Consider the following 13262-nt stretch of genomic DNA (forward strand, 5'->3'; position numbering starts at 1 on the left):
TTTTTTATAATATATTACGTTACGTATGAGGCAAAACGAGCAGACGAATCGCCTGATAGTAAGCGTTTACCGTCGCGCTGTACACCACAACACCAGAGGGATTGTAAGTGCCTTGCCGGCACTTAAGATGGGAGTACGCTCTTTTCTTGGAGGTTTGAAGGTCGTATAGGTCCGGAAATACCGCAGGCGACAGATCATTCCTTATTCCCAGTTTCCTTTCCAGTCTGTAAACCTGCCGAAATATTTTCGTTTTTTTCTTGAAAGACACAGTTTAAGACAGAGTAATTGGTACTTAATTTTGGCTTATCATGACATTATCGAACGAGCGAGCGAAGCGAAGCGAAGTTCTTACATTCGACTTTGAACACACGGCTGGCTAGGGGCACGTCCCGGCATTTCAATGTTTTTAAGCTGAACGTTCAGAGGATAGTTTGATACTCAATAAGACAATAACTTAAGTAAATTTGTTCTAATTTAAATGAAATTGGGTGAACGTATAGTCGAGGGCATTATATTTTAGTCATTAAATTTTGAGCTGGCTTGAACAAGAGGTTATTGAGCTAGAAGAGCTTAAAATGCTAAAAAGCCATTTGTGAGGGGTCTTGCTATTCTGGTCATTTTAATTGCAAGAAAGTATGGTCGAGTTTGGTATCAAATGAAAGTGCTCGGTTTACACATTTATAATATTGTTTTTTTAAAGATTTTTTTTTTGAAAATTATGACAATTTTGGAATCCAAGATGGCGGCCATGCACTGTCATTAAATCGTAATGGATATCATTTTATAGGTTTTAGGGGGCGCAGATTTCGAAATTGATGATCATTTTGGATTCCAAGATGGCGGCCATCCAGTATGACATAAAAGTCGTCATAGATGTCGTTTTATAGGTATTAGGGGGCGCAGATTCCGAAAATGATGACCATTTTGGATTCCAAAATGGCGGCCATGCAGTATGTCATTAAAGTCGTCATGGATGTCGTTTTATAGGTTTTGGGGGGCGCAGATTTCGAAAATGATGACCATTTTGGATTCCAAAATGGCGGCCATGCACTATGTCATAAAAGTCGTCATGGATGTCGTTTTATATGTTTTAGGGGCACAGATTTCGAAAATGATGACCATTTTAGATTCCAAGATGGCGGCCATGCACTATGTCATAAAAGTCGTCATGGATGTCGTTTTATAGGTTTTAGGGGGCGCAGATTTCGAAAATGATGATCATTTTAGATTTCAAGATGGCGGCCATGCAGTATGTCATAAAAGTCGTCATGGATGTCGTTTTATAGGTTATAGGGGGCTCAGATTTCGAAAATGATGACTATTTTGGAATCCAAGATGGCGGCCATGCACTATGTCATAAAAGTCGTCATGGATGTCGTTTTATAGGTTTTAGGGGGCGCAGATTTCGAAAATGATGACCATTTTGGAATCCAAAATGGCGGCCATGCAGTATGTCATAAAAGTCGTCATGGATGTCGTTTTATAGGTTTTAGAGGGCGCAGGTTTCGAAAATGATGACCATTTTGGAATCCAAAATGGCGGCCATGCAGTATGTCATAAAAGTCGTCATGGATGTGGTTTTATAGGTTTTAGGGGGCCCCGATTTCGATTATGATGACCATTTTGGATTCCAAAATGGCGGCCATGCACTATGTCATAAAAGGTGTCATGGATGTCGTTTTATATGTTTTAGGGGGCACAGATTTCGAAAATGATGACCATTTTAGATTCCAAGATGGCGGCCATGCACTATGTCATAAAAGCCGTCATGGATGTCGTTTTATAGGTTTTAGGGGGCGCAGATTTCGAAAATGATGACCATTTTAGATTTCAAGATGGCGGCCGTGCAGTATGTCATAAAAGTCGTCATGGATGTCGTTTTATAGGTTATAGGGGGCTCAGATTTCGAAAATGATGACTATTTTGGAATCCAAGATGGCGGCAATAAACTATGTCATAAAAGTCGTCATGGATGTCGTTTTATAGGTTTTAGGGGGCGCAGATTTCGAAAATGATGACCATTTTGGAATCCAAAATGGCGGCCATGCAGTATGTCATAAAAGTCGTCATGGATGTCGTTTTATAGGTTTTAGGGGGCGCAGGTTTCGAAAATGATGACCATTTTGGAATCCAAAATGGCGGCCATGCAATGTCATAAAAGTCGTCATGGATGTCGTTTTATAGGTTTTAGGGGGCCCCGATTTCGAAAATGATGACCATTTTGGAATCCAAAATGACGGCCATGCAGTATTTTATAAAAGTCGTCATGGGTGTCGTTTTATAGATTATAGGGGGCGCCCGGGCGCAGATTTCGAAAATGATGACTATTTTGGAATCCAAGATGGCGGCCATGCACTGTGTCATAAAAGTCGTCATGGATGTCGTTTTATAGATTTTGGGGGGCGCAGATTTCGAAAATTATGACCATTTTGGATTCCAAAATATCGGCCATGCACTATGTCATAAAAGTCGTCATGGATGTGGTTTTATAGGTTTTAGGGGGCGCAGATTTCGAAAATGATGACCATTTTGGAATCCAAGATGGCGGCCATGCACTATGTCATAAAAATCGTTATGGATGTCGTTTTATAGGTTTTAGGGGGCGCAGTTTTCGAAAATGATTACTATTTTGGAATCCAAGATGGCGGCCATGCACTATGTCATAAAAGTCGTCATGGATGTCGTTTTATAGGTTTTAGGGGGCGCAAATTTCGAAAATGATGACTATTTTGGATTTCAAGATGGCGGCCATGCAGTATGTCATAAAAGTCGTCATGGGTGTCGTTTTATAGGTCATGGTCATCATTTTCGAAATCTGCGCACCTGTTTCAAATAAGATATAGATGCATCCTAGTAAGTCAACAACATCTATATCGAAATGTACTTTTGATAGTAGTAGTACGAAATGTAATCTGAAAGGAATCAAGTAATGCATTCCTGTAATGTAATGAGGAATCGACATTGATTCCAATTACTAGTAATTGTAATATTCGAGAAATTGATTCCTGATTCCTCAAATGGAATTGTACTTAATAATTCGGTATTGTTACATTACAAAGTACCTAATCTGGGAATCGGTAATCAGATTAAAAAGGTAATTTCAAGTAATCGTGGAATCGGAATTCAATTACGAAATGCCCACCTCGGACTAAGTAGCACTGCATTCAATTGATCTTTTTGACGAACCGCGAGTTCTCAGTTCGGGGCGAACTACTAGTATCTCAGTGATACGGAGAGCCCCAAGTTAAAATTTATGTAGGCAGTTCTCTTCGAACTTAAATCGAATATATTTACTACAACGCTACAACAAAGACATGATGTTAAATTTCCTTGCCGGAAGCAAGTGGGAGGACGTTGACCTCGTTGCGACATAAGCAGGTTCGCAAAAAGGAAATTTGAGCACCTCAACGTGCTGTCCTTCAATCATGTGTATCAAATCACCGTAATAACTCGCTGTTTTGTTTATACTTTATACTAAAGTAAATGTATACCTACATAATAAACTTAGCTTTCCCTGCGGATCGAACCCTTCAAGACCACAAAGTTGAATTCCTAAAATTTGGGGCAATTTTTTAAAGTTCTCCCCCCACTTTTTTTATTTGGTCATTTTAATGTGATTTCTTCTTAGAATCGCGGGCTCTTTCGTTCCTGATTGGAGAAAGGAAGTGTCCCAAGATTTGTTTTCCATTCCGTTACCATGTTTTCATATACAGTGTGGAAAGTTAAGTCGGGCCCTGGAGGGAAACTACCTTAAATCATTAAGCTGGCTCATTTTACTTAATGGAGACATTCCTTTATTTTTAAAAAGAAACAAAACTGCATTCAAAGTCTTCAATTTGGCTTGTCTAAAAAAATCTTGAGTACTAAATATTACATTTTATGAATATTTTGTACGACAGACGAGTTTAAGACCTAATGTTTCTTGGAGAAATGTTATCATTAACATTAACTGTATCGACTAGTAGAATAAAATTGCGAGTTTTTATTTTTTGGAATTTTTAGTCGGTTCGAGTCCCGGGCGAGGCAAGCGAGTTTTAGAAAATCTTTGAATGCAGTTTTGTTTCTTTTTAAAAATAAAGGAATGTGTCCTTTAAGTAAAATGAGCCAGCTTAAGGATTTAAGGTAGTTTCCCTCCGGGCCCGACTTATCTTTCCACACTGTATAGTTATAGCGGTAATGGGATGGACAGTCCGAAATATATATGGAAATCTTTGGACAATTTTTTTCTCCTATTAGGATCGAAAGAGCTCGCGATTCTGAGTAGAAATCATATAAAAAATACCCATGTTAAAAAAAGCGTCCGGAACAGAAAATTGAATTCCTAAAATGTTGAAACCCCGAAATGTTGACTTTCTCAGTATGTTGAAAGTATACATTTTGAGAATTCAACTTTTTAATATTTCAACGTTCATTTTTAGAATTCAACTTTTTAATATTTCAACGTTATAAGAATTCAACATTTTGTGAAACTAAAAAAAAGAACATTCTGGGAAAGTCAACATTTTGGGATTTCAACATTTTAGGAATTCAACTTTGTGGTCCTGGAGGCGAGATTTACTTCAGCTGTGAAATTCGAGGCACGAAAATGTTCTTACCATAGAAATAAGATGTTAGCGAAATTATAGGTCTGCGGTTCTTACACAATCAATTTTTCTACAGTAAATAACTCTATCGTTGTGGTACTGTACTGGAATCAACCTGAAATAGTATTGAGCTGCCATCTTGAAGAGAGTAGGAGAACTTTCTGAAGTGCATAACGCCCTCTGTTGATGCATAGAATCACTTATATTTACTTTTATATGTTGGCTAAACTGGACATGTCTAAAATAAATAACTTTGAACGCACCCTTTTGGCTGTCACAAACACAAGCTATTTTTACGTTGACTAGAGGGGCGACTCCATTTTCGATAATCCGTTTCTTTATACGCCTACGTACCTGTTTCATTAAGAATATCATAGAATCGACAAATATAAATTAAGATATTCACAATGAAAATAGCAGTATAACTTGTAAAAATGTTATTGATTAATTATTATAATTTTAAATCATTTGCGCCGACAGAGAACATTATAGTTTAAAATAATGATAATTAAAACAAGTTTAACAACACATAAATTTTTTAAAACGAGACACTTTGATGAACGTATGAATAGCTCTTACGAGTTGTCAACTTTGTCATTTGTCATTACGTGGCTCTACTAATTTAGCAAAAGAAAACAAGCTTATGGTCGGCTAATTGTAGAAATATCTGTTTCTTATCAAGAAATTCAAGAATTAATATATTATTAGCAATATGGATAGTAAATGGACTAATCTAGGGCTCATAGTAGCAGTTTTTGTCACCTTACTTAGCTCTGTAACTAGCTACACTATCACAGTCGATGCCCATGCCGAAGAGTGTTTTTTCGAACATGTTGAAGCCGATACGAAAATGGGTAAGCCTAATTTATGAACTATAGTCCCTCTGTTTGTATTGCGATTAATTTTAATTCCCGCATCAATGATCATTCATTGTACACTGTCAAGTAATTAGTAAGTAGTAATAATAGTATCCATTTTCATATCAGCTTAGTTCAAATAGGAATTAGGATCCGCTATCTGAAGTATTTTAATTGTTTATAAAAGTATATTTACCAAAAAAAATAGCAAGGAGTTGTTTCCTATTCTAAAACATTATTAATGTTCAAAATTGTTTTCAGGTTTAACCTTTGAAATAGCAGAGGGTGGGTTCCTCGATATAGATGTGACAATCACGGGACCGGACGGCACGGTGATATACCACGGCGAGCGAGAATCCTCGGGCATGTACACATTCTCTGCTCATGTGTCCGGCCGCTACACTTACTGCTTCAGCAATAAGATGTCTACTATGACACCAAAGGTAATTACACAAAACAGAGCTATTTTTAGGGCACACTGTATTATAAAATGATCTAAAGATAGTATAAATAAGCAAATGTTTTAGGTTTAATAAAACTGTAAGAGTAATTTAATGACAATTAAATTCATAATACATAATAATATTCAAACCAGTTGTAATATTGTAAAGTCATTTATTGCTCAATAAACATTAAAAAAAAAAAACAGGATAAGTGCAAGATGGACTTGCCCCCTGAGATGATCCTATAAGGGTTCCCTTTTTTTATTTTGAGCTAAATAAAACCCTAAAAATTATCAAATTTTATTTTCAGTGGTCAATTAAAAAACAAATAAAAAACAATCAAAATTAAATATTATCTTCTTTTGCAGAGTAATATAATATGTTATAAAACAAATTTTTCCATCATTGTAGGTGGTCATGTTCAACCTGGAAATCGGGGATGCCCCCCACAAGGCGGAGGGAGTCAAGGACGAGGCGGTGGACCACAACAAGCTGGAAGACATGATCAAGGAGCTGGCCACCACTCTCAAGACCGTCAAACATGAGCAGGAGTACATGCAGGTAATTATTATTCTACCCTTTGAACACTACACCTATGATAAATAATGCACCATTTTAAACCTTATTGAAATGCATGAAGGTTAATATTAAATTGTAACCATGCACGTCTGTGGTGTGGATAGGAGTTATGGTGGAAATATCCGTGAGAGTCAGGATGGCGGGTGTATGTAAACAAAAATAAACAAAAAGCATACCATATTTTAGTACCTAATTTGTACTATTTGGTACCTCATATAAAAAAATTAGTACCTCACGGTATTTAAAGTTATCAGCAAAAAACGTTACACCCGCCAACCTGACAGTCAGAATGGCGGGTGTATTTTATTACGCTATGATCCCGCGATTATTGATAAATTCTATAAAAGCCAAATTTTAGTACCTTTTTAGTACTTTCATATTCAGTTATAAATTGAGCCATTTTATTTGTGGTTTCCGAGTTATACTCATTTTACACTTTGCGTTGCTATTAAAAAAATTCAGGCGCTTTAATTTTTCACCGTATAGATATCGTTTTTAAGAAAAAACGCTACGCTACAACTATTTTTATTACGCCAGGATTTAGTACCTTTCATGATTAATCTGTTACCCTTTCACGGTTAATCTGTTAGGTTCAATTAACTATGAAAATTACGTCTTACAAATGGCCAGGCGCCATGTCAAAGGATTCTTCCTAAGAAAAAATTCCGCTCTTCGTTGTGCATGTAATTGTGTACATAATACCTACTCTTAAGTAGGTACATGGTGATTAATCAAATAAGAAGAGTGGAGATCGAGGGGGGAGGCCTTTGCCCAGCAGTGGGACACTGTAATTGTATAGGCTTATAATAATAAAAATAATAGGCCCATCTAGTGCGCGGCAAGTCCCCACCTGCCTCGATAACTTGTGAACACATTGTTATGGCAGGTGTCCGTACGTCTTTGTAATAACCCAGTCTCATAGTCCACCCAAACTTCAATCCATAGATCGGTATACTGTTCTCTTTTTCTACAATAGTCCCAATGCCTCTGTCTATTGTTGCATCTGTGAACGGGTTCCAGCAGGCGTTCTACATGACATAAAAGCTCTCCAAGGGGCCTCTACGTGTTGGATCTGTGTCCCCACGCAAGCCTATCAAAAAACCGGGATTATAGGCCCGTGATATCCAAGGAGATACAAAAATAATAATATTTATAATAATACACTAACTATCCGTCCTGAGCAATTTCTATTTCGTTAATGTCTGCCCTATTATTGGGCACATTAATGTGCAATTGTTTTACAAGGGGCAAAGTTGTTGTTTAATATCCTCGTGCTAATATTGATACACGAGTAAGTGAAAGTTTCAAAAATAGAACCATGAGCGTAGCGCGTGGTTCTAAAGTACAGGAATCTTGAAAGTTGCGAGGGTTTCAACAACAACGCATGAGGCTTAAAAAAACTTTGCTACCAAATGAAACACAATTTCTTTCCACACCAACGCGAGGAAAATACTTAAACAATTTGAAATCAAATTAAATAAACGAATGCTGTAATTATTAGTGGCTTTTGTTCACTAAGTATTATACATTAATTAAATTTACAGAAATAGGCATGCACGTCATGCTCGGCGTTTTGGCACTTTTATATGCAATTATGATTATGGTAAGTCAGGATTATGATAATCATATTGATCATATGACCAGTCGATAGAGTCTGTGCAGAAGAGTCGTGGAATGTAAGGCATATAATTATACGAGTATAAATATTTTTTTCATTTTCATTTTCAAGGCAGCCCATACATTTCACGACTCTTCTCTTTCCGCACAGACTCTATTAATCTTTACAAGAAATTATAATTTTCACACTCGACTTAAAATAATAATTATTGTTGAACTTTTTTAAGGATGCACATGTTTAGCGGTATTTTTTTAACACCATTTCATGATAAAAACAAAGTTGTGTTACTAGTAGATTGTTAACCAAGGGATGAAAGGCACTCATTTCTGCCGAGGTAGTTTGGTGCTCGAACGCAGTGAGAGCGCCAATAGTCCGAGGCTGATATGATGCCTTTCACTCGAGTTAAACACTCTACTTTTCATTTCGAATACGAGGAAAGTAAAATACGTGTTTTATTAAGTATAAAATTATATATTAAATCTTGAGGGTACTTATTACAATTACCTCACAATTTAGGCACAAGTATCGTTATTTATGGAATGGGGAGTTAAATATCAGAATGAAAATTTTATAACAAATCCATTTAAACTCAAATTTCAATTGCTTATCGTTAAAACTTTAACATAGTCTTATTTGCAACTTAACGTAACATGCTCTACGTAGTACGTAGTGCAGAAACGTATCATCAACACCTTTTAGAACAACATTCTATCAGAGCATAAGAAATATATTTCCATCCATTTTGATCCTGATTTCGGTTTTAAGTTTCGTTATTTAGATATTTACTTATTTCCATCCGCTCTAAAGGAAAATTAAAGACACAAAAGGCGCTAATAGGGTTCAGTAATGAAATTTATAATGGTACATTACGAAAATCTTGCACAAACACGGCTTGCACGTTTTTATTTAGATAAAATAACGACATTTGAAAAAGTAGTCGATATAAAACAGTCAAACACCGATAGGTTATTAATCTAATATGTATACTTAATATACCTCCCTGGCAACGGAAATGCACTTATTTTTTGGCCAACCTGTATACCTAGCTAGTGTGAATCATTAAGTTGACGAAGAAGAAAGTTTGTCAAGGAAATGCTTGCGCAGCATAGGTACGCTTGAATGTGAATTTGGTCTGCGCTTACCTGATAGAGAGTGGGAGAACGTTCCAAAGTCTGATAGCCTATGCCTGTACATGTACCTACATACTATGCCTTAAACAGTTTTTTGAAAAAAAAAACACTATAGCCTAGTTCGGACTATATTAGTCGAGTGGCGAGTATTTTAGTTGACTAAAATCGGTCAGCTAAACTAAAATCGTTCGCACTACAGATGAGGCCACAATGAAGAGCGGAATTTCTTAGGAAGAATCCTTTGACATGGCGCCTGGCCATTTGTAAGACGTAATTTTCATAGTTAATTGAACCTAACAGATTAACCGTGAAAGGGTAACAGATTAATCATGAAAGGTACTAAATCCTGGCGTAATAAAAATAGTTGTAGCGTAGCGTTTTTTCTTAAAAACGATATCGATACGGTGAAAAATTAAAGCGCCTGAATTTTTTTAATAGCAATGCAAAGTGTAAAATGAGTTTAACTCGGAAACCATAAATAAAATGGCTCAATTTATAATTGAATATGAAAGTACTAAAAAGGTACTAAAATTTGGCTTTTATAGAATTTATCAATAATCGCGGGATCATAGCGTAATAAAATACACCCGCCATTCTGACTGTCAGGTTGGCGGGTGTAACGTTTTTTGCTGATAACTTTAAATACCGTGAGGTACTAATTTTTTTATATGAGGTACCAAATAGTACAAATTAGGTACTAAAATATGGTATGCTTTTTGTTTAATTTTATTTACATACACCCGCCATTCTGACTCTCACAAATATCCACCACAGATTACCGAGATAGTAGCCTGATTGGTAGAGTGGCTGACTAGCCACAGCTGTGAGTTGGAGTCTACCTGAAGTATTAGATTCTTATACACATTTTTTGTTATCAGGCAGCTTTTATGAGTACAAAACAATGATTATTGAATTTAACTGGCTTCTTATTTTCTTCAAATTTGTATTTGTCAAAATATGTGTTATGATGCCTAAAGTAAAGCTGGTAAAGCTGCTATAAGAGGCACAACAACTCAAAAAAAACTGGTTACTTTGATTTATAAACAGTCATAAGTCCTAAGTCCTGGTGCGAATAATACCCACCTTGAACTTGCAGGTCCGCGACCGCATCCACCGTTCCATCAACGAGAGCACGAACTCGCGTGTGGTGCTGTGGTCGGTGTTCGAGGCGTCCGTGCTGCTTGTCATGACCGTGGGACAGGTGTATTACCTCAAGCGATTCTTCGAGGTGCAGCGTGTCGTTTAACGCACCATATACTGCCGGGTTTTGAGTAATTCGATCTTACTTGCAATACCCTCCTAAGGCCCAAGGTCCTAGAGTACCTATTCAGTTTGATGTAATTTAAACCATGTTCAATTGGAACAGAGTCGCTTTTGCTTTGTTTCGTTCAATTTTCAAACAACGTATTTGTTTGTATGGCTGGGCCTTAGGAGGATACAGGGTTCGGCGATATGATGACGACGGCTTATTGCCGCGCTTGTAAAGTATTCGTCTTTTCACGGACCTATCACAGTGGTAGGGCATCCATAGACCATTCCTACCGGCTTTTCTAATGCGAGGGAATGGAAAGCTTATCCTTCAGATATCAAAGAAAGTAAGCCAATATAGCTTCGGTTTACCCAACAGGAATGGTTGATCGGCGCAAAAGTTACTAGTGAATCAACGTAAGTGCTAAATAAAACCCTGTAATGTATCTAAGTATGATCTATCTTACTCGAAATCAGGAAGGTATTGTATTTAAAATCAATTCGTCATTATGCGAAATGTGTTTTTAGTTCAATCAGCAGTGTTAGGTATATTTTAATCAATGCAATATTTCTATATAATGTTTTAAAATATCTGTTGTTAGAACTAAGAACATATACCGCCTATATGACTTCAACTCGCTCCCAGTATGTGACAATATCATGACTGCTTTCATATAATCAAGTGAGCTAATCAATGACAATCTACAATGAACCTTATTTCTAAGTGTTTATGAGCTATTTTTATACTTACTGCAGTATAAGGCTCGCCATCATATTGGGTTTGTTTATTTACGAATTCGAACCATTTGTACAAACAAACGCATTCAAACTGTTCAATAGAGTCGTTAAATGAATATAACGATTACTGTAATATAATGAACCCCAAAGATTTACTTATATCATGCCACGCACGCACATATCTGTAATATTTTAGCGGTTATTTCGTTGTTATCCCCCTAAAATATTACTACGTTCAGTTTATGATGACCATAGTACAACAAAAGAACTGGGTGTTCACTGTCACCGCACTTGGCCTATATTTGGCAATCATTCGCCCTTTTTCGCAAACATGGCTCTGTTTCTCTTTTCTTTTTATACTAAGGAAAGAGATGTAGTCAATGATATTATATAACCATAGATAGGTTATACTCATACTTGAGGAGCACAAAAAACACTTACATATTTATGTCTGTGCCTACGAAGAAATCTGTTATTTTTCTCATTCCATCCATCTTTGTCACACTCGTTGTTAAACATAAGGCCGTCTCTTTCTCTTTCGGTGTGCGGGAGCTCGTTAGCACGTGCACATTTCTCGCTTGTACAGCCGCGTCTAAAGGCAACTTGTCCAATTTGTCACAAGTTAAGCGCTTCAATTTTGGAACGCCTATAACCTATCTTGAGTTATAAATCATTGGATGCAGTACGAATATTGGGCATATTTCTGTAGGTACTCTAGTTTAGATGGGATAATCGGGATAAGCTGTAATAGAGTTCTCGCGCAAATGTTCTGTTTGTAATAGTAATGTAATGATCACAAGGGAGCGAGGCGTGGACGCGTTCTGATCTGAGGTGTGACTGCGTGAGTTATTGAGTTATGAGTTTTGATGAAATAAATTAATAATGTTTGTACATTTGTGCGTTTTATTACCTTTTGAGTTTTTCTACAATTCTTAAAGAATTGGGTCTTTTTGAAAGTATAAAAATAACAAAAATTGTCTTTTATTAAACAAAATATTTTAGTATATTAAAAACAAATATAAGTTTATAACAATGCTTCAAATAGTTTTTTCTACTCCAGCACTTAAATGTGTCAATTAAATGACTGACAGTGATATCTAAAGCAATGTCATTTGAATGCTTTGTCTATAGGCTCATAAGATGACTGCTAGCAGTCATCTTATGAGTATAATACAACTGCTTTATTTTTTTTAAAGATACAAGTTCCGATCATCTTGATTGAAAGAGGTATGTTTTCATTTACAATAATAACTCTTTTTTTTTTAAATAATAACTCAATTTTTTTTAAATAATAACTTTTTTTTAATAATAACTTTTTTTTTTTTTTTTTTGCTGCAGCTGTCATAGAAAAAGTAATGTATGCAACAGCTCATAATTGGTTCTTAAAATTCTCGGGTCTTTTTTTACAAAACTCGACTACGTCTCGTTTTGTAACTTCGACCCTTGAATTTTAAGAACCCTTATTATATCACTGTTGCATAAACTACTATTTTACATGACAATAAGATTGGTTTACCTACTTATCTATCTAATGCAACGTAAGTACATACTTAACACAATATAGTATATATATTTGATTAGCTACCTATAACAAATTTATGGGCTCTAAGATAATATTTTTACTTAACACAACCTTTCTTAACAACCAGTCTGCAGATCCAAAATAAAGTGTAACTCCACTGTAAAGCTTTAACAAGTTAATGTATGTCATAACATCTCTTTCAACTAATTAATATTCATACTTTATTTATTTAAAATTATTAGTATGAAATCTCTAGATTACTCTAGCATAGTAGCAACCAGTACTTTTAATAGTTTTATGATTTAACAATTATTGACCGAAGCGTATAGCGAAGGTCTACGTTTTGACTCGGGCATTTTGCTTTTGTATGTCCGGATGTTCTCCTCTACAGGTCACAATTCTCAACCGATTCTTGTGAAATTTTGTGACCAGATTCTATGAGTAAATAAAATTTTTTTGTCGATCCCGTTTTTGGAAATTTTCAAAAATGGAGTTGTGATACCTCGCGCTTAAACAAATAGTCGTATGGATATCATAAGAGTAT

At 36.0% G+C, this 13262-nt stretch overlaps 1 protein-coding gene across 1 annotated transcript; it reads left to right on the forward strand.

The window, feature by feature from the left end:
• The first annotated feature begins 5177 nt into the window (after positions 1 to 5177).
• On the forward strand, positions 5178 to 10499 carry LOC134656959 (transmembrane emp24 domain-containing protein 2). Its single transcript, XM_063512522.1, has 4 exons — positions 5178 to 5437; positions 5702 to 5883; positions 6295 to 6444; positions 10307 to 10499. Exons 1-4 carry the CDS (start codon positions 5296 to 5298, stop codon positions 10454 to 10456), a joined length of 624 nt encoding a protein of 207 aa, XP_063368592.1. The 5' UTR covers positions 5178 to 5295; the 3' UTR covers positions 10457 to 10499.
• The last annotated feature ends 2763 nt before the right edge of the window (positions 10500 to 13262 follow it).

The sequence above is a fragment of the Cydia amplana genome, chromosome 19 (genome assembly GCF_948474715.1).
Source record: "Cydia amplana chromosome 19, ilCydAmpl1.1, whole genome shotgun sequence".
NCBI lineage: Eukaryota > Metazoa > Arthropoda > Insecta > Lepidoptera > Tortricidae > Cydia > Cydia amplana.

Excerpts from the sequence above, each read along its gene's own strand:
- LOC134656959 (XM_063512522.1), top strand. The coding sequence starts at position 5,296 with ATGGATAGTAAATGGACTAATCTAGGGCTCATAGTAGCAGTTTTTGTC. Across the intron at positions 5,438-5,701 it reads TGAAGCCGATACGAAAATGG|GTTTAACCTTTGAAATAGCA; the intron begins GTAAGCCTAATT and ends AATTGTTTTCAG. Across the intron at positions 5,884-6,294 it reads TGTCTACTATGACACCAAAG|GTGGTCATGTTCAACCTGGA; the intron begins GTAATTACACAA and ends CCATCATTGTAG.